Source organism: Emydura macquarii, unplaced genomic scaffold (assembly GCF_026122565.2).
Source record: "Emydura macquarii macquarii isolate MOO-44397 ecotype Brisbane River unplaced genomic scaffold, CSIRO-AGI_Emac_v2 contig_2897, whole genome shotgun sequence".
Classification (NCBI taxonomy): domain Eukaryota; kingdom Metazoa; phylum Chordata; order Testudines; family Chelidae; genus Emydura; species Emydura macquarii.
The window spans coordinates 44,634,725-44,662,689 of record NW_027133034.1 but is presented as its reverse complement, the minus strand read 5'-3'; the positions used below and the strand labels follow the sequence as shown (position 1 = coordinate 44,662,689).

The window sequence follows — 27,965 nt, the reverse complement described above, 5'->3', positions numbered from 1 at the left end:
GTGCAACCCCATCCCTGGGGAGCCCTTATGGAACACAGCTGTGGGCACGCAGCAGGTATGGGCATCCTGCAGGGGCTCTAGGAGCGTGTCCTCTGTCTGCATTGGTGATCTGGTTCTGCTGTATTAAAGATCATCCACAGTCACAAGTGGAGGGAGAGGCTGTGAAGATCTACCCATATACTAACTGTTTAAGTGGAAATTTGTGTTGCAGAATAATTCGTTATCTTGATTATAGAATTATGGTTTAAAATTTCTCAAGTTAATTTTGTCTGACACATAGATTGCTAATCACAATGGGAACTATCAATAGCAATAATATGAACATAGTCATATTTCTTCATCAAAATGATAAGCTTTAATGCAGATGATAGAAATGTTTGTTTTTCTGCACAGACAGACATGATTTCCTAAAGACTGAGTTCATGAGGGTTGTAAGAATTGTTGTATAGCACCTACAAGGCGAAAGACTTATAATAAAAGGTGAAAGCTAGATATGAAACAGAGTGGATATTACAGAAAGTCAGACTGAACATTTCCAGCAATAGCTAATGACAGACATTTTTTAAATACATGGCAAATTTGAAATATCATAGAGCAAATTAATATGTTGCTTCTCTGGCAGGCTTGTTACATGCAGCTAACACACAGTGTTATGCATTTATTATTTTTGTATCAAACACATTATGTACATATGTATATTCTCTTTTAGAGAGAGGAAGCAGGGATTTTAGAGATATACAAGTAGAACAATTTACATAACTGGTAGTTATGTACATCAGGGATGAATTAGTCCCTAAAACCAAAATAAAATCTCTAATAAATTCCAAGCCGGAGATTGGATATGTATTTTCTTGAGTCTTATAGTGAATTCTCCTGTATGCAGATGTTTCTGTTTATTCTCAGCCAGCAGTTGTATACCAAAGGATTTCAATCCAATCAAAGCTCTTCTTTAGAACTCTTCTTTCTGTTCTAGAATAGCATATAGCAGTTGGCTCAAGCACACACATTAGTTAAGAACATCTATAGTGCTAGTAGTTCTGTCAGTTCCAACGTCATTAAGAAACTAGCCAGATGAAATTAGTTATTTTGGTTGCAATCATATACCAATATGATGAGGACTATAAAACTACCACGTAGGTTGGTTGATTTTAGGTACTATGAGACATTATTTTGATCTACTACCTATTCATCTCGCAAGACCTGGATGTCAATAAAGCTCAAAATATAACTTGTTATACTTATTATATCCTTTCCTTTCCGCTCAGAATTTTTTAGATGATCTCCTGTGAAAGATTCCATGAGCTAATCTTTGTTTACAGGAAGTTGAATAATCAAGGCCAATGGATTTATGTAATAGTCTTTTGTGCATCAATTAAGGTTGCTCAAGTACAACCACCATCAACCGAAACATTAAAAAAAATAGGAAATCCATAGTTAAGTTAGGTCATGTACATGCAATGTAACCAGTCAGCAACAACATTTAGAAAGCACAGTCTTTGTCTGGGCCCATCACAATCATAGGCTAACACTCCTTTAAAAACAAACAGCCTTGAAAAGTTAGACAATTTGGAGTTTTGTACTTTATTGCTGCTTTTGATGTATAAAGAAGCCTTGAAAGGGTTTTTCTGAAAAAAAATAAAAATAAAAACTGGTGTTGTCTGCTTCTGTTTTATATTAGAAATTCAGGTTCTTTCTTGTCTGGAAGACTTCATGACTGAAAAGCTAATGTCCATTGTGACATGTAAATGACATCACAAGAAACAAAGGGAAGAGAATTTTTAGTCAGAATGTTTAAAATCCTTTGTTTTTTGTTTAATGGCTATTTAACATCAGTGAATAATTATTTTGAATAAAATCCTTTGCTACAGTACCAACATCCTTACCCTTTCAGTTACAGTGCTAAGAAGTCATAAACATATCAGATATATTAGCATCCTCAGGGTAGATCAGACTCTACATCCAGGACTACACTGAACACCTTTACCAGTATAATAAAGTTAATTAGAGATATAATTGTATCTAGTTATTTCTAGTAATATCCTTTGTACAAACCTAAACAATTCTCCATCTTTGTGGGTTTCACCCTTTAGATATTTTCAGGCTTGTGTTCTCCTCCACTATTGAAGATTACATTTTGTCTTAGCTAACCAAGTGGCAGTTAGCTTTTTGGAGCAGATTGCCTAGATTATGTAACAATTTGGCAGTCCTTTTTAAATCTTAAAATTAGATATTTGATACAAAGTCATTATTTTTGTTATAGTGATTTATTAAATTTTTCCCCCAAAGAATAAATTCAACTGTGGGTAAAGTTGTGAATGTTCTAAGATCTATTTTAAAGTCTTCTAAGACTTGGTTGTGTAAATACAATACTGTAATTAAAGATGGTTCCAACCTTCTGCTAAACCTTTAAGCATGGTTTGTAAGTCACTTTCGTTTTAAATTAAACAATTATGAAAAGGACTTTCTAAACACATTGATATTTTACTACTGAATGATCACAGCTTGACGGCATTTGATGTTAATTCTGGAATGTTTGGTTTTGAGAACAATAATGTCTCTCTAAAGCCTATTTTACTAACATCCTTTGGTTTAAAGGTCACTGATGTCCATAAATGCTTTATCTACTAGATAGATAAAGATTTTAAAGTTGCTTTGTTTAATAGCAATTGTGAAATCAGGTGGTTATAATTGTTTTGTATATTTGGAGGTGCAATGCTGTCTAATGGGTAAGGGCAGAGAACTGGGAGGCAGAAGAAATAGATTCAAATGCCAACTCTTTCCCTGACTTGCTCTGAAAGCTTGGTTAAATCACTTAACCTTTCTAAGTTTTCACAGACCCAGGTTGTGTTTGCAAAGCTAGAAGTTAAGGGAATAAAGCTATCTTTTTATTTGTAAAACAACTTGACTTTGATACAAAATAATTGAGACACAATAAACATGGTATTTCATAATGCTTTTGGCATCAAACTCCTTCCTCATACTAGCCTATAAAGTTGTTAAGAAGCATAACTCTCAGCATTTCAAGTAGCTAAAGTGGGACACAGCAGCACTCGTGTTTGGTCCATCTGTCCTTCCATAGATGGAGACGAAGGGACTGACAGACCAACACTGATTGGTGATGTGACCTAGCACATGAAGTTGCAATGCCACTCAAATTTGGCCTGGCTGCCCCTCCATAGACAGAAGAGGTGGTGGCTGGACCAAACCTGAGTGGGGCTGTGACCCCATGTGCCACGTTGCAATGCCACTCGGTTCGGGTGCCCTCACAAAAGTGGGGGACTAGAGCAAACTGCCCTGCCATGGGGACAGGGACTTTTAGAATTCAAAGCGGAACAATCCCATGAAGCCTGGGACTGTTAGAAGGCATGAAGAAGGGAACTTAACATTGCACAAATACCTAGTTGCTGTAGGTTTAGTTTACTGTTTACCCATCCTTGGTTAAAGCAATTTATAGTTATCACATTTAGGAGTCTCTCTTTCTTTCCATTTATTGAAGAGTTGCACATTTACCTTCTATCTTGATTTAGTCTCTAGAATGAATGATCATGGCAAAAATAACATGCTTTATTCTCAAAGTCAACATGATTTCCCATGAAAGTAAATAAAGACTATTGATGCAGAATTTCAGGATCAAAATCTGCATGATAATTGTGCCACGTTCAATCACACTAAACTTTAACTCATGATAAAATATAGATATACAGTATTTTATAGTAAAACGATATATAAGCCAAATGTTTACATTAATTCTTCATTGAAGCCAGTGGAGTTACATCAGGGATAACTTTGACCCCTTGTTTCATTGTATTGCAATTTTTAACTTTAAAATCTTGTCTGAAAAATGGAAAGGAAACATTAGATTGTCCAAGTATGTTATAAGGAATTCTTGCTGCATGTTTTGTGGTAATGAGATCAAGTATATATTATGGATTCCCCTGCTGCAGCTTGAGTAGTAACCCCATTTTCTATTTGAGCAGTAACATATTGCATTGTAAGTAGTTGCACATTTTTGTGGTGACCCATACCACTGAGCATTTGGAGGACACATTCACAGACAGAAAAAAAAACATTAGAATAGGGCTGGGGGGATGGCTTAACCCCCAATATCCAGGAAATTCAGAATTTAGTTTGAAATATAACTTCCTGTTGTGGCTTGGCAGTGCAGGAGATCTCCAAAGGGTGGATAATTTTTCTTACCAGATGTGTTGTAATTGCTAAGCCCAATGGTGTAGATAAGTATGGATTTTTGTACTTGAGAAAAAGGGGCATTTTTAACATTCCATTGAATGTAGTACACTTTCTTGAGAGCTTTTTGGAGGAAAATAATGGGAAACAGGTAGATATCTTGCTATTTGAAAGTCGCTTATAAGGGCAGAGTTGGCATGTATGCTTTAACTGTAGGCTTTTTGGATTTTGGCTATTTGAAGTTACAACTTTGATTTTATTTTAATGTAAGTTTATTGTACTTAACTGTTTTAAAAAAACAAAGAAAAGTCTGACATAAGAGTAGGCCTGTCCCTAATGATCTGTAATAAATTGGTTTTATTCTTACAGTCTATCATGTAAATGCATGTTTTGGCACATGAAGCACACTTTCAGTATGCTTAGTAACTTCACATAGTAAAAATCCTTCTGAAGATGATTTGAAAAATACTTGCTGTCCATATGGAATACACAAATTTCAGAGTGAAATAATGTAGGCTGCCTTATATTTTTTTTAATTTCGTCTTTTAATTTAAACTTATTTTAAAAATATACAGTGCTAATTCAGTCAGTGCTGCCATACCAGAGCTACAGCTGGTTGGGAATTTTATGTTGGATTGATCATTCAAAGGAAAATGCAGTTTCCATAACATTGAAATTTTTCATGGAAGAATTTTGATGTTGCGAAAACCTTTGTTTGCTGGGGGGAAAACCAAAATAAAACATTTTGTTTAGGGTCAGTTTGGCCCAATCAAAATATTTTGGTGTGTTGAATTGATCTGAAAAGTTTCATTTAGAGGCAGTTCAACATTAAATAGCGTTGTCCTGTTGTGTCATACAGTCTTGTGGGAAGTGTAGTTCAGACTGCCTATTGTCCTCATTCTCCTGTTGGCTGGGTTTCCTGGATGGACTATACCTCTCGTGATGCAATATATTCTCTCTTGACTGAGTGGAGTGTTGTATTATAAGAGTCATATGACTATGGATGCATCATGGAAAATATTGTCTAGTCAACAGTTCTAGCCCACAGATCAGACCCAAACAACAACTCCCAGGAGGCAGTGCACCACAATAGGGAAATGCAATTGAATGTTGAACGGCTCTAAATGAAACATTTCAAGTCAGTTCAACAAACTGAAATGAAACGTTTTGATTTGGTAATATTGAAATGTTTTATTTAGAAAATGATAAACCAAAACATTTCACCATTTCACTATTGAAATTTTTCCAAATGTTTCATTCCATGAAATATTTTAATATTTCATTTTTTTTTTCCTGATTAGGAAAAAAACGTTTTGAAATATCAAAATTTTCCACAGGATGGACATTTCAATTTTTGCTTAGCTCTAAGCAGAGCAGTGTCTCAGGAGGCCAGATGCTGAGTATTTACTGGGTGTCTGCCTCAGGCTAAATTTTTTGAAAATTTCAGCCAAAATAGTTTAGCTGTTTCAGAGAATATGGTGAGAGATAAATACATTATGTCCACATCACAAAACATTGGCAGCTTTTTCTTTGAACAGCTCTTGTGCCCCCATGCTTTGAAGCAGGACTTGGAATTTGTCAGAGGCTGGCCTTGGCGCCAGGGATATGCCTTTGCTGTTTCTATGAAAATCTGCCCAAATTTGGCCAAGATAAAATCACACTTCACACATGCTCAGTAGAGACTTCTGCAGTTTTGTCAGCTAAAAATCTCCAAAGTTTTCATCCTCACTGAGCCTCCTTGAGCCACTCACAGTTCCTAGTGCTATCCAGACTGTGCATGTCCCATCCCCAGAGAGCGACTGCCCATGTGCCATCCCCTCACAGCTCCTACATGTGGCAGACCTGGACAAGTGCCATCCTCACAGAGCAATTGAGCATGCTCCTTCCAGCCCAGAGATACAGGGGCAAAACCAGATTTTCCCTGTAATTGCTGCTTTCAGATTCTTCAGACTGGGGCCAGACATTGGAAATAATAGCAGGGAGCTTGTCTCCCCTCTTCTATCAGTGACTCCCTGCTGGCACCCAGACAGTTTGGAAGAAGGAAGCAGTCTGATTTGAATGCAGAAGGGACAAAAGCTGGGATGAGGGGAAGGAAGGAGTAGATTGTGACAAGGAATTTGGCAACACTGGGTAGAGAAACTGTGACTGGGAATAGGTGGCTGGGCAGGGAGGCTGGGATTGGAAGCCAGGGAACACTGAGATTGGATGAGGATTTGGGGAATGTGGGGAGACTAGGACTGGTTGGTCAAGGAGCCTGGGATTAGAAACATGGGTGGTGATGGGTGGAATTGAGTGCGTGGAGGAGAAAAGACAGAAACTTGAACAGAGACCCAGGGAGTGGATGGGAGAGAAGACTGAGATTGGATAAGTAGTCTGGGGAGGAAGACTGGGGAAAGAGATGGGGACTGGCTGTGGGCTGAGGAAGGGATTGAGAGTTGGAGGAGATTGGGATCTGGACAGCAATCCCAGAGGAGGAAACTAAGACTACCTAAGCAAAGACTGATATGAGAGGCCTTGAAGTAGAGACTAGGACTACGTAGACCAAGATAATGGGACTGAGTGAAGAAGCCAGGTGCAGGAAAGAGATTGGACTGGGACACGGACAAGTTGAAGGGGTCGGGAGATGTCTGTGCCCACTAGAGAACATTGCCTTCTGCAGCCTGGAATGCAACCAAAGATTCCAGAGTCTCACAATTCCTCTGCTCTCAGTAAATATCTGTGAAACCCACTGGCAACCTGTTTTTCATCTCCCCCCAGTGCTGGTCAACGTAGAGGATTACCACCTGCTATTGCTATCGGCAGTGTGCCCTGATTGCCAAGAAGGTTAATAGCATATTGGGCTGCATTAGTAGGAGCACTACAAGCAGATCGAGGGAAATGATTATTCCCCTCTATTCAGCATTGGTGAGGCTTCATTTGGAGTATTGTGTCCAGTTTTGGGCCTCCCACCACAAAAAGGATGTGGACAAGTTGGAGAGAGTCCAGTGGAGGGCATCAAAAAAGATTAGGGGGCTGGAGCACAAGACTTATGAGGCGAGGATGAGGGAACTAGGCTTGTTTAGTCTGCAAAAGAAGAACGAGGGGGGATTTGATAACAGCCTTTAACTACCTGAAAGGGGGTTCCAGAGAGATGGAGCTAGGTTGTTCTCCATGGTGGTAGATGACAGAAGAAGGAGCAATGGTCTCAAGTTGCAGTGGGGGAGGTCTAGGTAGGATATTAGGGAAAAGTTTTTCACTAGGAGGGTGGTGAAGCACTGGAATGGGTTACCTAGGGAGGTGGTGGAATCTCCATCTTTAGAGGTTTTTAAGCTGTGGCTTGACAAAGCCCTGGCTGGGATGATTTAGCTGAGGTTAGTCCTACTTTGAGCAGGGGGTTAGACTAGATGGCCTCCTGAGGTCCCTTCCAACCCTAATCATCTATGATTCTATGATTTGACCTTCAGTTTTGTAGCAGTACCAGGCAGCCTCAGCAGCAGATTCTTCTTTATGTATTGAGTTGTAGTCTATGTGAGGTTTTTTAAAAATTGTTTATTAATCTTAAGCTATTTTTTGTTCCACTGAATTGATTGGCAAATGACTACAGTTTAATAAAATATAGGAAGAGAGAGAAAATTTTGATACTAGGTACTAGGTTGATTCCTTTACATAAGCAGGAGTAATTTAAATAGTAAATGTGCTGAAATTTCTGCAGGTCCTCACTTAGGCTACGTGTAGTAGCATGCAGTACAAGAAAAGATTCTTTCAGTAAATGTTTAGGAAAATACTTTCCAAAAGATCTGTACAAGATTAGAGTAACTGAGTGTTCTTCTCTCTGGCTTCCTGTTTTGAAATTAAATGCCTTCAGGGTATTTAGAATATCTCATTTTAGAAAAACAAGAGCAGTTTAACCAATTAAATACTTCATTCTTTTAGATGTGATTCCAGTTAGTTGAAAAAAAGAAAGGAGTACATGAAGGCTTCTCAAGGACTATTTTATTTACCTAGGAGCAGCTACATTAATTCCCAAAGCCACAAATCAGCTTTTGAAGGAAGTTATAGGAGATAAAGTGGAACCAAACATGTTTAGGGCTAGATTCTGGCTTCCTCTGAGTATCATGATCAGTGGAACTGGATTCAAAGGGGCCATGTTTCCTTGAGGGACTGTTATTGAGGGGATACCAAGGGAACCAAGAATGCGGGGACTTAGGCTGGAAGCAACTCAGCTGTATGGACCGAGCAGTCTACAGGGTTTAGTAAAGTTCCAGTTGTTCAACTTAACCTGCATTCAGCATCTCTCTTTACAAATGAAACGCTCTGCACATACCTATACCATTACTAGCCAAAATTGTGCTGCTTTTTCTCTGTGGTTCTAATTTTATGAGGTGCTGAACACATCAAACTTTCACTAAAGTCAGAGGAAATAGGGAGCACTTAGTACGTCACAGATTCGACTCTTTGAACATGAGGGCTGTGTGCAAAGATTAGTGTTACCCATGGGTCATGGCTAGTGGTGAGGGGCTGGCAGTGATGGGAGGATGTAGCAGTTCTGCTACTACTGCATTCTGTCTCCAGGATCCTCAGACATTTTGCCTGTGTACGTTTTCCACGTGCAGAATACTTCCAAGAACGTAAACTCCTTGCATTTCCTCTAATGTCGTAGTTGCCTTAAAAGCCACATTACTGGTCTTAGTGCATAGTGAACACTGTGAGCAATAGTCAGAGATCACTGTCAAGAACATTTAAAAAAACCAAAAAACCTTCCACAGATTTTAAGACCAGACCATTATGATTATCTAGCCTAACCTCCTTGACATAACACTGGTCATAGTATTTCACCCAGTAATTCCATCATCAAGCCCCTAGCATCTTGTTAAATTAGAACATGTCTTAAAGATTTAAATTTTTAAACTTTCCATTTAGTATATCATCTTCTTAGAAGCTTGGAAATATTTGTTTATTACCAGATGACATTTTTTGAAATTGGTTTGTGTTTCTAGTGGATCTTGAAATTACAAAACAAAACAAAAAAACCTTTTACTTTGTTGGACAACATCATTGATGGCAGTGCAGGTCCTAGATCCTAGAATAAGGTTAATTAATTGCTACTACAAAGCCAGCAGAGGGAGCAGCTAACATATTTAACTGGGTTACAGCTGAAGAGTGAATTGTACTTTATTATGGCTTTTTTAATTTTCTCATATTTCAGATTTTTAACATTCTTTGATTATTCAAAATTCAGCTCCATCTAGACATTTGTGATGTTTTTCATTGTGAAGTTTTCAGTTTTCTAAATGTTTTTCAATTATTTGTTGGATTACAAGACTTGAAGAGAGCCTTTGGACATGTGTATGGTATTAAGACGACTGCACTCATACACAGAATAAACTTTCAAGGCCTACCACTGAGCAATTACTTCAACTAGCAAAAGTGTTTCATATTACTGAGATGAATTCACATAGGTAGTGATTCACAGACTATTTTGATTTTGCATGTCTGTGTAAAATATCCATGGCAACACTACTCTACATAATAAATTTGCCTTAGTTGTACCTTTTTCTTGGTCTCCCCACTTGTATATACTTTCTTGTATCCTTCTGTGATGATCCTGATAGGCCGTTTTTGTTTCAATGTCATTTAATTTAGACAGTGCTATCCACCATTACAACAGTGTTCAGTCATACACTGTTTGACTACTTAAACCTTCCTAATTCCCTTTCAGGTTTTTTTGTCATATGAAAAAAATTCTCCTGAAGAGGGAGAATTTTAACTGATTCATTGTGACCTGGAATATTGTACAGAATCTAAATGCAGTGTTTGCCTGACCTTGAGTTAGTGAAAAGCAAATCCTAATCTTTGGTGCACAGCAAGTTACAGGGTGAAATTATATTAGGTTGACATAAACTAAATATGCATACAGTTTATGTTGTAACAACCTTTTCTAGTTATACATTTTGTCTTTATATGCCTATATATATATATATATACACACACACACACACACACACACACACACTTCAAACAGTCTTATCCAAATATAGAAAGAATATAGATGTCTTTATGTATTATTATATAACAGTTTAACAATACAATCTTAAACTGTCAGAATATATTACATTGTCTTTTCATTTTAATTTTTTGAGTTTTAGTCAGACTGTCAAACTGCTGTTGCTTCTTTAAAGAGCCTGGTTGCATAAATTTGCATTGAGCTCTGACTATTATGTACATCATTTATAGGATTATTAGTAGTGTCACATAATGTAGCTTCTTGTGGTAGTACTTCTTTTGAGAGCATCTTAATAAAAAAAGTGACTTTATATATATATATCTATTATGTATTTCTCCTACCTTACATCAGTTGTTCCCATTGATACATGATAGCATCTGCTTAATACATAGAGTAGCTGTTTCATTTAAAAATGTATTGAAAAGTTTTTAAATTGCCCAAATCTGATTTCAGGAATCTGTTTTTGTTTTTTGTTGTTGTTTCCCCTCCTACCCCCCGCAACAGTTGATCTAACACAGGTTGCCAACCCTCCAGAATTGTCCTGGAGTTTCCAGGAATTAAAGATTAATCTTTAATTAAATATTATATCATGTGATGAAACCTCCAGGAATATGTCCAACCAAAATTGGCAACTCTAATCCAGAATAAGGAAAGATGTATTTGTGGGGCCAGCAAAACTTGAACTCTAGTAATAGGGCCCAATCTATTTCCATACAAAATCAATAGGAATTTTGCTTTTGACTTCCAGGGGAATAGCATTAGGGCCTTAGTAGGAAAATAATGGAGGGAATGTTTTTCAGCTACATTTTTATATATATTTAGAAATTTGGGACCTGGAACAGATGAATTAAAAAAAAAAAAGTTTTCCATTCACGTTTAAGGATAAAGATAAATTAAATTAGGTAAGAGATGGTACCAGCTAGTTCAAGTACTGTATTTCTAGCAATTTACTGGTTTTGTTAAGTTAATGTGAAAAATCACAGAATCTAGTTTACTAATAAATTGCAGTCTATCGAGGAAGAAGGCTATTGTATATTGTCCTACAAAATATTTATTTCTATATTGTGTTTTGCTAATTGGATTTATGGCTTTCAAAAGAGCACATATGTACATATGTTGGAGACACTTGCTATGACTCTATAGTTAAGGTTGAGTTCTGTTTTGCATTTAAAGCAGGGATTCAACCAATTTGTTATGTATGGCGATCATTCTAAAGTCCAGAAGGAGATGAGGGGCAGATCAGTTGAAAGTCTCTGGATAAAGTGGGAAAAATAATAGGGGTAACATCTTGGTAGGAGGCTGCCATATATCACCAAATCAGGAAGAGGAGGTGGATGAGGCATTTCCTGAACAAATAACAGAAATATCCAAAACATGAGACCTGGTAGTAATGGGAGACTTTAACTACCCAAACATCTATTGAAAAACTTAAATGGCATAACACAAAATGTCCAATAAGTCCTTGGAATATATTGGGGACAACTTTTCATTCAAGAATGTGGAATAAATAACCAGAGGAACAGTCATTTTAGATTTGATTCTGTCCAATAAGAAGGAATTAGTTGTGAATCTGAAGGCTATTTGGGTGAAAGTGATTATGAAATGATGAATTTTCTGATTTGAAGAAAAGAAAGGAGTGAGAGCAACAGAATGAGGAAAATGGACTTCAAAAAGCAGACTTCAACAAACTCAGAGAACTAGTAGGTAAGGTCCCATGGGAAAAAAATCTAAGAGTTCAGGAGAGCTGGCAGTTTCTCAAAGAGACAATATTAAAGGCACAACTGCAAATTATCCCAATGCGAAGGAAAGATAGGAAGCTCTAATGACCTGAAAATCAAAAAGGAATCCTACAAAAAGTGGAAACATGGATAGATTGCAAGGGAGGAGTACAAAAGAATACCACAAGTATGTAGGGACAAAATCAGAAAGGCTAAGGCACAAAATGAGTTACACATAGCAAGGAACATAAAAGGCAATAAGAAAAGAAAAGAAAAGAAAAGAAAAGATTAAATTCACCTTACAGTACTTAAGGAACTAGCTGAAGCAATCTCAAAACTGTTAATGATTAGCTTTGAGAACTCATAGAGGACGAGTGAGGTCCAAGAGGACTGAAGAATGGCAAACATAGTACCTATCTTTAAAACAGGGAACAAAGGGGACCCAGAGAATTATAGACCATTCAGCCTAACTTTCATACTTGGGAAGAAGACTAGAACAAATTATAAAACAGGTTGTAAGTACATAGAGGATAGTAGGGTTATAAGGAATAACCATCATGGATTTGCCAAGAACAAACAATGCCAAATCAACCTAATTTTTTTAAAAAACAGGTTGGACAAACATTTGTCAGGGATGGTTTAGGTTTGCTTCGCCCTGCCTCAGCACAGGCTACTGGACTTGCTGACTCCTTGTGGACTCTTCCAGCCCTACATTTCTATGATTCTGTGAAAAATATATATGCTCCCTAAACTTAGCACACTTACTCTCTGTGTACAGAATGAATTTTCAGAGAATTTATAAGTAAATACATTAGTTTATTAGTTTAAAAGTAATTAAAAATTGGAGTTTTTTAAGAAATTAAGGATCTGTGTTGGTCCTGTCTTTGTTCCAAATGATCTAAGAGGACAAACACACACTCTTCCACCTTTCCAGTTAGTTTAAATTAATTGAAATCTTGTGCATAGGCTATATTTGAATAAATTTGATTGTAATTAAGCTAAGATGTTAAGGATTGTTTTTTTCTAATCGCTGTGATTATAGAAGCTGCCAACAGGCTGAGGTCCACAGTTCAGGTAACTCATAAGTGGGGCCATTGTGACATGAGAGATAACTCAACCAATTGCCACCCTTTCTCTACAGAGAATTAGCATGCAACAATTCTGTTGATTGTAATGAGTCAGTGCTATGAAAAACTATTGGTCTCATTGGTAGTTTGGCCCAACTGCTGCGTACTAGACTTGGCACCAATACTTGAAAAACTTTCCATAGCACTGCTGCCAGTGCTCCATTGCACATTGTGGGAGCACTGACAGAACAGTGCAGAGGGACTCCTTATAGCACAAAGACTGGGGTCTTCCTGCCTCTCCTCATCCTAGCATCAATTTCTTTTAAATGTAGCCTTAGCTCTGAATTTCCTGGATTTGTAATTTACGTCATCTCTGTGGTGCTTTTCCCTTTTAAATTACTGATACGCAGTCTCAGTTTTAACTCCATTTTAACATTGGTTTTTGCCTCAGAAGTTAAAGAGGATCTGAGTTTGTCTAGCATACAATGAAAGGCATCTGAGGGTCAGTCCTGCTCCCACTGATTTCAGTGGGAATAGAATTGGGTCACTACTGAAATTCTCAATGCAAGGATAATAATTCTTGTTCTAAACTGATGTAATTAACCTCAAATTCACTGTAGCTATCAAAATCTCTTAATATAGAGGAAAGTGCTTTTGCATATAAAAACATAATCTTAACTAAGGACCCAATCCTTCAAACATTTAATACCCAGACCAGGAGCAGTTCCATTAGTTTCAGGGGGACTGCTCATGGTAGTAAGTTTTTGCAAAATATTTTGAAGTATAAGGTAGTAACTGACAGAAATAGTGGTTCTTCAAGTATGTATCAGTGTGGAGCCCACTTTAGGTGCTCATGCACCTCATGTGCAGTGAACAGCAGAGTCTGGCAGGGCAATGCATCTGCCCTGTGCCACTTCTTTCTCCTGTGCAAGATCATAAAAGACCCTCCATCAGTTCCCTCTTACTGCCCAGGGCAGTGAAATGAAACCTGACTGTGTCCTACCTGCTTCTGATTTTCAGAATTCTTTGGATGAAGGAATCCTTCATTTCTTTTACACTAATTCCTTCACTTTTAAACTTTCTGTTGGGCACTTCTTTCCTCTCCTCCCTCCACAAAAAAAAAAAAAAGAAAGAAAAAAGCAGTTAGAACAGATATGGGGAGAGCCCCCTGTACACCCTCCTTTGCAGTGGGGTGAGGCACTTTATGCCAACTGTTAGTTATGGTGGACTCAAAACCCTGACCTTCCTGCAAAGGGTTAATGCTCTGTCCTAGATGGACACAGCAGGTACCTGTTCTGCCTCAGGGAGACTCACATCCCTGCCAAGTGTTACATCTGCCTCTCCTTTTCTTCCCACAGCCAGAATTCCAAAACAAAGCTCAAGCTGCATCTTTTGGAGCAATCCCTAAAAGTAGCTTCAGATCCAGGAGCAGAGATGTCCTCCATACCAGAATTGAGGAGATTGTCTTCCACCAGTGCCCCTGCTACCGGGCACCACATCTCAGATTTTAGCCAGAAAGTAAGGCCAAAAAGGCACACAAACCATTGGTGTTGGTGTTGATGTCCCCAATGCCAATTGCACCAATCTCAGCACTAAGACCTTGGCACTGTGTCTCCTCTGACTCTGGGGTCAGAGAGACCCAGCTTCGCCCCCTGAGACAGAAAGGCAGTCCTGTACTGAACACAAACACAGGTTAGAGTGGACAACACAATCATCCTGCAGAGAAGGCTTGAGGTCCACAGGGAAGCCCTCAAAAGCCTCACTGTTGGCTGAGGTGTAGCACGGCACCAGCGGCAAGACCAAAGGTTTGATGGATACCTGTGAAGAACCCCCTTCACTGCTCCTCTCAACATTGGCACCAACTCCAACAACTGCATCACTGTTTTGAGAGAGCTATTTTTCCTCCTCATCACTGGGCCCCTACTTCTCATCTGCATCAAGTAGGGAACCATCACCTGAGAAGCAAGGATAATACCCACAAAGATAATCCAAAGGCAGGACTGACAATGGATGGTCCACCCGCAGTCCGGTCTGTTCCAATACAAGTTGCCACCATGGAGTTCTTGCCTGCCCCAGCATCACAGCACCATCCCCAAAACTAAAGAGACTTCCTGAGGATGTCTGAAGGTAGCAAGGGAGATACGCCAGCTACCCTCCCTGCCTAAAGAATCATCCTCATCCCTGGATGAAGCAGTCTCTGTCGCTTGACACCAACAGTCGACTTCTGGGCTTAGGGATAGGGTGACCCTTCCTATCTCAGCTCCTGCAGTAATGTGGGGAAGAACTGAGAGAGATGACTGAGGATGGGCACATGGTAGCCAGGACAGCGCTGCAAGTAGCAATGGATGAATCTAATACAACTATACAATCCATAGCCATGGCAGTCACAATTCACCTGGCCTTCTGGCTTCATGCACCTGGAGCACCAAGGGAATCCCCTTTACGATTTGAGGGTGTGGATCTATCTAGCACACAAATGGATTTGGTGTGCCAATTCTGCAAGGGTTCCAGAGTGACACTCAGATCTTGGGGCATTTATACTGCAGCATTGTACAGCAAGCCCTTCAAGTATCAGCCACCTCAGAGACAGAGAACACCATCTTTCTCCCTCAGTTGCCAGCCTAAGTATCCACCCAGAAACCACTCTGCTATTTGTGAAGGCATCCATCCTCCTATTCCTCTGTCATGCACCAACCTCCCTGTCAGAGGCAGTAGGTTTAACAGGATGGTCAAGAGCCATGCTAAATCACCCCAGAGTTGACCTTTGGAAACCACCTCTTCCCTTCAATTGGGTCTGGACATTACAACTGACAAATGGGTCTTGAACATTGCTGTCCATGGCTGCACCATTTAATTCACTTTCCTGCCCCCTTTCACTGTCCCTTTTCAGAGCCCCTTCATATGAAAACAAAAGTAACCAAATTACTTTGTCTAGGAAGCATAGAAGAGTACCATAGGAATACAGGGGAACAAGAGGTTTCTAATCCCAATATTTTCTCACTCTGAAGAAAGGGGGTCTTTGTCCTAACCTAGACCTGAAGAGACTAAACTAATACATATATCATCTCAGATTCAGGATGGTAGTGTTTTCCTCTATTATTCCATCCCTACAAACTCAGAACTGGTTTGTGGCCCTCAATTGACAGGACATGTACTGCTGTGGACCAGGTGGATGGCAATATGGAAGTATCTGAGATTCACAGTCACTGTCAGTACAAGATATTGCCTTTTGGATTCTCCTAAGCACTGAGTCTTTATGAAATGCCTCACTGTGGTGGTGGTGCATGTGAGGAAAAAGAGCATCCATGTCTACCTATATCTGTATGACTGAGTGATAAGAGGCAGATCACATCAGGAAGCTCTGACAGGCCTCTGCTTCACCCTCTCTGTTCACTTGGCTGGCTTCCTGGTGAACTTCAACCCTTCCCAGATCATGGAGTTCCTAGCAACAGGAGAGATTCTGCCACAGCAAAGTCTTTGTTACCTCAAGACAGATCCCTCACTTTCTGGTCATTAATGAATGCAGGGATTTCATACCCAGCGATGATGAGCCCAGGATCTTTGCCAGACACCTTCCTTCTACAGTAAAAAAATCTTTACTCCTTCCCACTGATCCCCAGGATGATTGCCAAAGACAGAGAAAATTAGGTGGGACTCATTCTCACAGCTTCCTAGTAGCCGAGAGAGTTCTGGCTCGTGGACTTGCTGCAGATGTCCATGCAACTGTTGATCACTCTCCCAGACCTGTTGCAAGATCAAGGTGAGGTATTACATCCAGATCCAAAATTGCTACAGTTGATGGCCTGGATGGTGGCTTGCTAAGTGCCATGGAAGGATACTGGTCCATGTTCTGTAAACTGTTCATGAAGAAAACTTGATCCTCAATCAACAGGTTCTCGATCTCATTCTCGATCTTGATCTGGCCAGCCCAACATGGTTTTGACCCAGTGCAGGCCCTGATACTAAAGATTCTGGACCACTTGCTACACTTAATGCACTCTGGACTCTCATTTAATTTGATTAAGACCCATCTGGCAGCAATATTGGCATATTATCCACCAATAGTCACTTTTGATCTTGTTATCCAGATTTCCTTAAGGTCTTATGTATATTTACCCACTGTTTAGAGACCCTGTATCAGTGTCATCTTTTACTGATTTATGGGGTCCCGCTTTGAATCCCTTTTGGAGTGATCTATCTACCATCTTACTCTCAAAATGTTATTTTTAGTTATCCTTACTTCAACCTGAAGAGTCAGCAAGCTTCAGGTAATCTTGGCAGAACCACCTTGTTTTATAGAGATTAAGTGGTACTGCAGCCTCATGCAAAATGCCTCCCTAAGGTGGTTTTGGAATTCCATTTGAATCAGTCGGCTTACCTGTGTTCTTCACAAAGCCATATTCTATGCAAGGGGAGAGGAAACTGCACACTTTGGACATATCCAGAGCTCTTCAACACCATATTGACAGGACCAAATCTTTCAGACAGACCCCACATCTATTTGTGGCTGTAGCTGGCCTCTATAAAGGTCAAGCCATATAATCCCAAATACTTTAAATAGGGATGACACATTGTATCTCACTGTGCTGCCACTAGCTGTGTTCCTCTCCCACTGACAGGTAGGGTTCATTGTATCAGAGCTCCAGTAGTATCCTCAGCGTGGTACCAAACATCAGGATCCAAAATCTGCAAGTCTGCTATGGTTAACAGCCCTCTTCTAGTTTGTCAAGCATTATGCACTGAGCTTGGCTGCTAGATCAGATGCAAAGTTTGGGAGAACTGTACTCCATACTCTGTTGAACTGATGCACCTGATATACCTCATGCCCACCATCCTGAAGAGAATACTACCTGCCAGTCACATACAGTGGGATCCACACTGACACATACTTAAAGAGGACAGAATGGTGGTTTACCCTACAGTAATTATGGATCTTTGTGGATCCACAATCCATCCTCCATCCATGCTTTCCAAATCCTCTGATAATACAGGCTTTGAATTGTGAGGGAACTGTGAGAGGGCCACTCTGACTTTTATGCCCTTTATAGGAGTATGAAGAGACATACAGACTGACATTGCTATTCAACAAAGATTTTGAGGTTGCATGTCTGAGGTGCACACTGACTATAACATCTCAAAGAACCACAGTTACTGCAGGGTAAGTAACTACTCTTCTCCACCCGTCTCCCTTTACTTCCATTTTCAGTCAAGTGCTGACATTTCTGAAAAATATTGCATATGTCAGTTTGTATTTCCTGGGTTATTTTTGTTTGTTCATGAGAGAAATTCAGTAATATAGAATTTAACATATACTCTTGTGCTGTTTTGTTTTTATTTTAATTAAATCATCACTAGAACCAACTGCCCTACAGAGTATGTTACATATTTGGTTTGTTTTTATGAACCTTGAATAACTCTGCTGCATCTCTATCTCTAGATCTGTAATTTATCCTCATATGTTAATAAAAGTTTGGATGATGCTTACATATTGCTGATGATTATCATGTTTTGTACGTACTATTTATAAAAAATTAAAAATTACTAACATTCCATAAATATTAAATATAATATCCTCATTGTATTCCTAAAATGGTAAAGTTCATATATCTAAGGCACTGTATGAAATTGTCTTTTTTTTTTAAAGAAATGTTTTATTTCAGCTTTTGCAAAAAAAAACCCAACCAAAACCAACAAACCTAGACATTTGTAATTCTGCCTCTTAATGTAACTGTACAAACAATAATAAAGAGAGATTTTGAAAGAAATCTCTACTTTTAGATGTACAGCAAGTTCACAACTGTTCAATTTTCATGGTCCATTGCTTTTTTCACTTGAATAGATTCTGCTTTTCTCTTGTGATAACAGTTTTAAAGCAATCAAAAGACAAATCTAATTTCCAACCATTAGAAATTATTGTTAATGCATGAGAAACTATTATAATTTTATGTATGGCATTCTTTGAGGTAAAATACTTGGATTTTGCCTATTGATATACTGTGAATGGGAAAAAAAGTTGCATTTTCTATTTCCCCATTTATCTTTTTCTAGGGAAGTGAATCATTCTAATAATGACTAGATTCTTTAACAATCTTATAGCAAGAGTACTGATGGCAGTAAAAGGATGTTCCTTTGGGAGCAGAACTATGAAGAATCTATTTGACCATAGGGATCCTTTTGGTTGTCTACAGTTGTTCACTTTTGACTTGTTTTTGTGGCAACTTAGTAACTTTCCAAGGAAACTGTTGAGTTCAAAAGGGCTCATCCATTTCTAGCTGTGATCATTCTGAGAACTTAGCAATTAGTGACAGCACTTATGAAACAGTTGTTTAAGGGGCAAATTTTTGCTTGTATTATGTAACAGTTAAGGGCATGATAGCACCTTACAGATGTTTAACCAGGTCTGCACTAGCCCAACAGACGTTGAAGATATTTAAGGTTGGGGCAGAAATAGTAGTGGTGATCCATAGCCACCCAAAACACTTTCAGAGAATGGATCTGCTCAATGGATGTAATACTATACTCTATACTCTCCTCTTTCATCTCTCTTCACGTCACCAACCTCTGCCGTAAAGCTTATAAGAAATCAGTCAATTAATGATGACTATATTGGAAAGCATAGAGGGATAATTGACATTTCCTTAATCTATTGCCAATAAAGTAGAACATTTGCTATATATGTATGTAAAAATGTATATGTGGTAATCACATTTGTACATCAGTCATCTTAAATTACAAGTTCTTCAGGGTAGTGACAACATTTTTGTGTGTGTTTGAACAGCACCTGGCATTAAGGGATCCCCAAGTCTGATTAGGGCCTCTGGGTATTTTAACAGACATATTTAATAGAAATTGGGGACAGTGACCTCATGCAGATGTGCAGCTCTCTGAAGAACCTGGGCTTATCTTCTTCTGTGTGGCTATCATTGAATTTCTAGGGCTGAGGTCCTCAATGTGTTAAACTAAAAATAAAAATTTACCCTGGGTGTGTGTTGGAGGCCCTGGGAGGTCGTGGTCTTTTTCTCACTTTTCATCATTGTGATGAACAATCTTCAGTTTGATGGTCCCCTTTTCTTGAACAACAGCTGAAATTCAGATATGTGCACTGCAAACTGCATAGCTTATTCAGTTTGTCTAGCTTTCATACCATCATCCAGCCTGGGAAGAACTCCTGATCATATGTCAGGAGGCACACCCTCTTCTGATGTCATCTGGTGTGTCTTGCTTGCCATTAATGTATGTTGGGACTGTCAAGGCTGCTGTCAAGCATTTGGATTCTGATCTCACCACAGTTGTACACAGTGTTACACAATTGATTATTTTTGGGGAAGTTTTACTCTTGATTTTCACCATAGTAAGTGAGGGGAGAATCAGGCCCAGAAATTCAGTGCCTTTGATGGGATAGACTTGAGATTCTGCATAAAGCAGCAAACATACAGAGGGGCAAAACCAAACTGCAAAGTGAGCTGGAGATATTAGAATAGATAGGGTTGCAGGCAACCAGGGGAGACTCAGTACTAATAAGTGTAAAAAACACCCAGTGGGTGGAAATCAAGATCCCTGATACAATCTACCCAAGCAGCCAAACCCTTCACATTAATGTTTATTTTAATCTTATCTGATTAATACTGTCCTAATATTAGTTTTACATGTTCATGTGACCAAGCACTGTATGGCAAAGGAAAAGCGTGGAGTTGGGAGACTGGGTGGGGAGCTGCTCCGTGAGAGCATGTCTGTTTCACCACAGTATACTTGGAAAAAAACAAGAACGTCTAAGTTGGAGAAACATTTAGAGGCACAAACGTTATTCATTTGTTTTCTGGGTTAGAGCATAAAATGGTAAAATAGCAAGAGCAAACACATTCTGAGCAACCAAAAAAAAACTAGCTTACTGGCACTGGAAGTATCTCATCTTTCCTCTCATGACTAAACTAACAATATCGGTAACTCTGTATGTGTCATGTTTTCCTCTGCTTCCTCCTTTCAGGAACAGTTCTGAATTGCTTGTTCAGTAGAATTTCCCAAGAAGCTATCCCACTGCAGGAGGGCATGGGGGTCGTGACAGTAGTGGGAGATGACAAACCCAGGAATAAGGAGGATAAGCAACAGTAACTCCATCATAAGGAGAAATGTGCCTGCTCTTAGTGAAATCACTGTGCTTCCTCCCTCTTTTCCCCCATCTCCTCCCAAAAAAGTCATCCTCCTGCATTTCAAAGGGAATTTTGGTGGGGCAAGGAGTGCAGGTTCACACTTTTTTTGTGCATGTGGGAGGGGGAGGGACAGACAAAGATCCCATTGGATCATGTAACGTGTCTCCTTCCCAGTTCATGCTGTCTATCAACTCCTCTCCTCCAGTAGCTCTCAACCATTCCAGACTACTGGAGTCTGATTTGTCTTGTGTACCCCAAGTTTCACCTTACTTAAAAACTACTTGCTTACAAAATCAGACATAAAAATACAAAAGTGTCACAGCACACTATTACTGTAAAATTGTTTACTTTCTCATTTTTACCATATACTTATAAAATAAATCAATTGGAATATAAATATTGTACTTATATTTCAGCGTATAGTATACAGAGCAGTATAAACAAGTCATTATCTGTATGAAATTTTAGTTTCTACTGACTTCGCTAGTGCTTTTTATGTAGCCTGTTATAAAACTAGGCAAATATCTAGATGAATTGATGTACGCCCTAGAAGACCTCTGCATACCCCCAGGCACTGGTTGAGAACCACTTCTCTACCCTACCCTACCCTACGCTTCCCATTGTGGCCTATCCTCCAAACATGACCTGCCTTTAACCCTTTTGGTTGCAATTATTAAATACTGTCAAAACCAAGTTAATTCTGCATCCCCATGATCTTTAACTTGTCTTCTGCCTCAGAAAGGATAAAAATAGTAACTTTTATTAGAGTAGAAATGTGTTGTTTTGCCTTCAGAATGATGTGCAACATCAATTTTTATCTATTGATGTAAATAATTTATCCTTTAAAAGGAACAGAACAAATATATTGAGTGGGGAGGGAACTAAAATGTCAAAGACAACTTTTGATCAATTAAAATTAGTAAGAATGCATTTATAAAGGAACCAGTATCATTAATTAGGTTGTAGCTGCTTATCTTTTTTATTATACATATATTGCTGTGGGTATAGTGCTTTAAAGCATCTGCTCAATAGTCCGTTATGATAGCACAAGAATGCTTTTTCGTGAGAGTAATAAAGTAACAGATGCTTCCTGATGACAACTTCCCAATTTGTTTAGGAAACAGTAAGTCAGTCCTGCATGCAGTTTTCCCTGGTAGTGTGGCAGCCATGCAAGCAAATTGTTATGGAGAAACAAGAACTGAGAAATCAAGTGACTGTAATTTTTCTAGGAATTACAAGTTAGCCAAAATCCCTACTTAATAACAGTTTAATATAATTAGCATTTTATCCACTGTGCAGATAAATCTTTTTGTAATAGTGAGTTTCTAAACAAAATCCATCAATTCAGCAACAGAGCTAACTCTCCCTCTTTATATTTATATTTCCAGGAATATTTTTTTGGGAGCAATGGTACTGTGCAAGTTATTATGTATCAGCGCTGAAGAATAAATTATGTATGTTTCATCGTAGCTGTCATAATACCATAATACATAAAGTACAGTTTACAGCTCAAAGGGTGCAGGACAGCAATACACATAGAGAGGAAAGGAACAAATTAAAAATTAAAAGACCCCTATTAATAGTCTATCACATGGCTTATGTGAAAATAACTGGGTTTTATTTTTACTGTATTATTTATAGCTTTGCTAGTCATTATGCAAAAAGCTATGGCCATTTGTTTAAAAAAACCCTTCAGACTTATCTTCTGTTGGGCCAATGTAACATTCTTTTAATCTTTGTGGGCTCTATTCAGTCACGAACAGGATCTTAAATGCTCCAAAGATCATCATCTTAAAGAGACACAGCTCATTTTATTCTAGAACATGACTTAAGGAAAGGCTCAACTCACCAGCTAAAGAGACATTGTCAGTACCTGTAGACTCCAAAATTTACTTTCCCACGTTAAATTCCATGCATCATCCTTATAGAGACTATAAAGTACAGGATTACACGTCAGTACTGTATCTTTTTATGTAACATGTCCTTGCCACTGCTGTTTACCAAAATGAAAAGGATTAGAAATAGCTCTAAGGATTCAAGTGTCCATGCATATATACAGACCACAAGTACAGTGCTTCCACTTGTCACTAGATATATAGATATATATGCAAAAAGATCTGAATATCAAAAATCATATTTTGAAATACAGAAGCTTTGTATACTAGGTCAAATTCCATCTGCTACAAGTCAGAGAAGGGAGTCTTCCAAAGCTTTCTTAAGCTTTGCATTCTGTTGAATGTCCTGTTTCAGACATAGTCGAAACCATCATTTAAAGGCAAAAAACAGGATAATACAAAATGATAAAGTTCATGAATGGAAATGGTCAACCTCCAGCTCCTTAAACAGCAGGCTTTTCAGGAGAATGCTGCTTGCACAACCTGCTCCTCCCTGTTCCTAACTCCAGAACTGTATGGCTCTTCTGGGGATGCCACTGATGGATGAAATAGCCCTATCTCTTGAGAATTAGGATCTTTAGGGAGGCAACTCACAATTTAACTTCCCTCTAACTTCCAGGGATGTTTAAAAGAGATGTTTTTGTTGTCTTTATCCTCCCTTTTGAGGAACAGGGTCATCAGAAAGAGCTTCTAACTCCTTCATTGTCCTATTCCCTAATCCAGTTCATCTCCAGAAAATTAAGGTTTCTCTGAAGAGGTTGCTCAAAGCCTGAACTCCCTGCAATCCCTATAAGCAGAATTTTTAGTGACAGACTTCTCATGTCTTAACCCATCGCTTCCCAAGCTAGTAAGACATTCATAAGGCCTGGTCTGCTGAACTCACACTGAGGAACATAGCTCTTTGGTAAAGATGTTACTTATTTCTCCATGTGCTTTTGGGTGAAAGAGAGCATGACTGTTTTTTTTCATTCTAGTTTAAAAATCATCCCAAATTAGAAATCACTATAATGTTAATGATTAAAGTGACGTTAGTTGTTTTTCACTCTCTCACACCCACGTGTGCACAGGACTGTTTTGGTGGAAGAACAATATTTAAAACTTGCATCAGCACTGGAACTAGCATTGGTATTGTACAGCAGATCCAACAAAAGAAAGTGACTCAGCAAGAACTTCACTGTACATCACACTTATCCAGTCCTGTTTCAGATCCAGGTAATCTAATGGCCAAATAGAACGTAAACCCACAATATAAAAACATATCAAACATTAATGTCTTCATAAAGAATCATTTAAAGTCTTGCTTCAAGAAGAGATTGTCTTAAGATATGTAGTTTGGGTCTAGGTTCAGATCTGAATCTGAAAGTGCCCAAAGTTTGAGGAGATATGAGCCCATCCCTAGTTGCTCTTTTTTCATTTCTGCCACCACTCTTCTTTCTGTTTTTCACTTTTTCCATTTATGCTCTTCACCAAAGCACTGTCCCAGAAGATATATCGAGTTTAAAGCACTGTCAGTTTACTAGGCAAATGTAATACTAACCTTTCTTCCACAAAAGATCTTTTATATAGTACCATGGCTCCCTATATCATACCTGATCAGTAGGATTGCTGTGAGGGAAGGAGGGAAAAGTGCATCCTTAGTCTATTATATGTGAAGTGGGTACAGTATACAGATCTGTATCTGGTTCTGTGAAGTCAAAAACAGTAATCAGTGTTATTCCTTCTGGCATATTGTCTTTAATATCTCATTGCCTAAGATTTTAAAAGCTGAGTCAACAAGAAAGGATTTCTTTTAATGTTCAGTCTTAGTGCTTTAGGTATCTGTTTATTTGGTAAACTAAGATCAAGCTTTCTGCAGTTGGCCAGTATTCCCAGAATTCTTCTGTTTTTTGAGCTGCTGTGATTTTCTAAATATCTTACTTTAATGTTTAAAATTGCACCATTATTTCCGGTTACACTGGTATGTAGCTTTCTAGGCTCTAGGATCTCTAGTCACAGTCATTTATTAACAACACCTGATAGTCTATAATACAATTTGGATAAAATCAACTTACATGAGCTTTTCAAAAAATCACAGAGAGCATCCTATGGTTACTCTTACAATTTGTCAGTTCTTGTATTTCCCTCATAGATTGATTCATGGCAGAGGAAGCATTAAGGATCTAAGAAAAAATATAAAATAGCTCTTACATGTTGAAACAACTTGAGGGTTAATGAATGCTGTTTCTTCATTGTTCCCTTTCAATCTTTGGCATTTTGCTTGGGCAAAGAACTAAATATTCACAGTTGGTTCGCACTAGTGCACCACAAAGCCTAGATTTGTACATGCACACCTACCCTTTGGGGCATACAGTTACTCAATTTGTGTATGTAAATTCAGGGGTTTGAAGACTCAACCAGTGCACATGCATTTTGTGAACATATCAGTTGTGTTTTCTTGGAAAATTTGTTGCAGTATATCGAATTAGCTTATTTAATAGGATTAAAATGTTAATGGCCTAATTTTCAGAGGTGATAAACTTTCGCAATTGCTTGTAAAGTCAATAAGAACTATGGGTGCTCAGCACCTTTTGAAAATTAGGTCTTATGAATGTCAGTTGGTAAAAAGGTAAAAATAATTAAGATGGTAATTAGGAGCTCTTGAGAATGTATCTGAATGCTTCTGCTTATAAACAAACAGAAGAGGTGGAGACTAATCTACAGTAGAAGTTGAATTTATCAGCATAGAGTAAGAGGAGGAAAAAATAGTTTCAACTTCAGATGAGTTATTAACCAACACAACCTCCTGCAAAATAGCTCTTATTAAAAATGGAACTTGGAATTTTCAGTATAAAATGAATTATCCTTTGGCAAATTAAACAGATTCTTTAGGGTTCTCTTATAACTTCATGTTCAGTTGATAGGATGACCTTCAACTGTAACAGGTAATGAAGGGAGTAGCTGCTGTAGACAACATATTGCTAAAAGTATTGTGATAAAGATTTTCCAGAGTTGCTATTTTGTCTGGTTCTCTGTCTCACAAAAACAATCTGGACTTATTAAGGCCCCAACCCTGCAAAGATTTACACATGGGTTTAACTATGTACACACACCTCGCAGTGTGTGAAGTGCAGCACACAGGTAAATCTTTGCAGGATTGGGGCCTTAGTATTTTTCTTTCTGATCTTACTGTTTCCTCAGGACTCAACTGATGAGTGTTCAGTAAGGGACAATCCCTCTCATGTCTGCTCCTTATATTTAATAAATTAATTACTATGATGATAACCCTTATTTCCTCCTTGCTGTAAGCCCACGATTTACTGAAGTACTGTGTTAATGTTTGTTGTTTAGGAAGCCCTGGATGATTCTCAAGTAGCCGGAATCTGTGCAACATCAGAAGTGATTCGCTATGAGTATCATGTCTTGCATTCCAGCAGCTACCAAGTACCTGTGCTTTACTTTAGGGCATGCTTTTTAGGTAAGACCTGTTATACATTAAACACATAGTAAAAGAAAAATATGCAGGGATGAAGTGGAATCTTTGAAACACAGATTTTGTACTCAACTGTCAGAATAATGATCATGTTCAAATATAAAAAAATATGAGATGGGGATGTTCACTAGTAAATTTTCTGATACTCCAGACACTGTGAGCATCAGGACCTTGGAGTAGATGATATCATCTCAGCCTGAAGAAGTCTGATCTTTATACTCCTGGCATCATGCCCATGGCTGACGAAACCTGCTGGCCATTTTTCTTTTTTGATTTCTTTAAATGAACACCAAACTTAAAGCTACAGCACCGAATTCAGCCATGGAATAAATGGGCACCACTGCAGGGCCTTCAGCCGAGTTGCGCCTGTATATTTCAGAGCTGAATTTGATTCACAATGGTTAGATCAAAATGTACATTTAAAACAGTTTGCATGTGGTCTTTGTTTCTATTTTAAACAATTTTAAAAGATACCAAATATTGAACATAAAATCAGCTTGCATCGGAAGAAATAGTTTTAAAACATTACTTAAAATGGCTGAAATCAATAAAATAGTTTCTTTTCTCCCTAATCTATACATCTCGTCACCCATTGCCAAGTTGTTACTGCCACTGGGATTTCACTGTCTCTCCTGTCAAGAAGGTGGAACACGCTGCCTCCCTTCAAGGCCACTGTTAGTCATGCTTATTTAATCAACAAGCATAGAGTGATCATACTGCAGCACTGTCCCTCTCTTCTCCTTTTCCCAAAGACAATGCATTTGGGGCTGAGGAGTTGGAATTTTGAGGTCATTTTTAAACTTGGTCACCTGCATAGCAGCAGGAGCAGATTTTGTATTTTGAATGACCTCCTAATTTTATCTCGATGAAGACATCTGAATGTTGCCAGTGATATTTTTCTTTTTAATTAAAAAGTCGCTTAAGCTGCTTTGAATGTAATAGATTTAATCACTCGCGGCCCGATATTGTTGAATCACTTCCAATTTTGCAATGTTAGTGTTTTAAGACGCACTTTGAGAATTTGTTTTTCAATTTTAAATCTAGACTCCCTGGTGAAAAGATTTTAGTCTGAGGCACTGATAATTTGGGGTAAATGTACAAATTGGGGAATTTGGGATACAGCTCAATCTCTGTAACCACTGACAGATCACTAATTCTTACACACTTCATGTTGCAAATTTATTCCTAGGACTGTTACAAGCATTTAAAGTGTGCAATAATCTGTCATTAAACTTGTTTTGCAGGCAGAAGGATAAAGAAACTCTTGCTAGTCAGTAACTTTTGCTGTCTCAAAATAACATAGTAAGAAGCTGATTAATTTATTTGTAGTGCTGAAAAATGTCATCTTCTTGGTTTTACTTGAATTAACAGTATACCTTCTTTATGCAAAAGGGTGGTGATTCTGCAGGTAGAGGAAACAGTATGTCTACAGTACTGTACTGTCATATAATTAGTATTCACCATAAGCAGTTAATCACCAGAGAAGAGCTCCCAGAGACAA

At 38.4% G+C, this 27,965-nt stretch overlaps 1 protein-coding gene across 4 annotated transcripts in view; it reads left to right on the top strand.

Annotated features, from left to right (window-relative positions):
• ATG10 (autophagy related 10) overlaps positions 1-27,965 on the top strand; it is a 116,540-nt gene that overhangs the window by 46,181 nt on the left and 42,394 nt on the right. For all 4 annotated transcript variants that reach the window (XM_067568961.1, XM_067568962.1, XM_067568963.1 and 1 more), the window contains one exon: positions 26,323-26,449. In XM_067568961.1, coding sequence (XP_067425062.1) covers positions 26,323-26,449 — 127 coding nt within the window. The remainder of the gene's footprint in view (positions 1-26,322; positions 26,450-27,965) is intronic.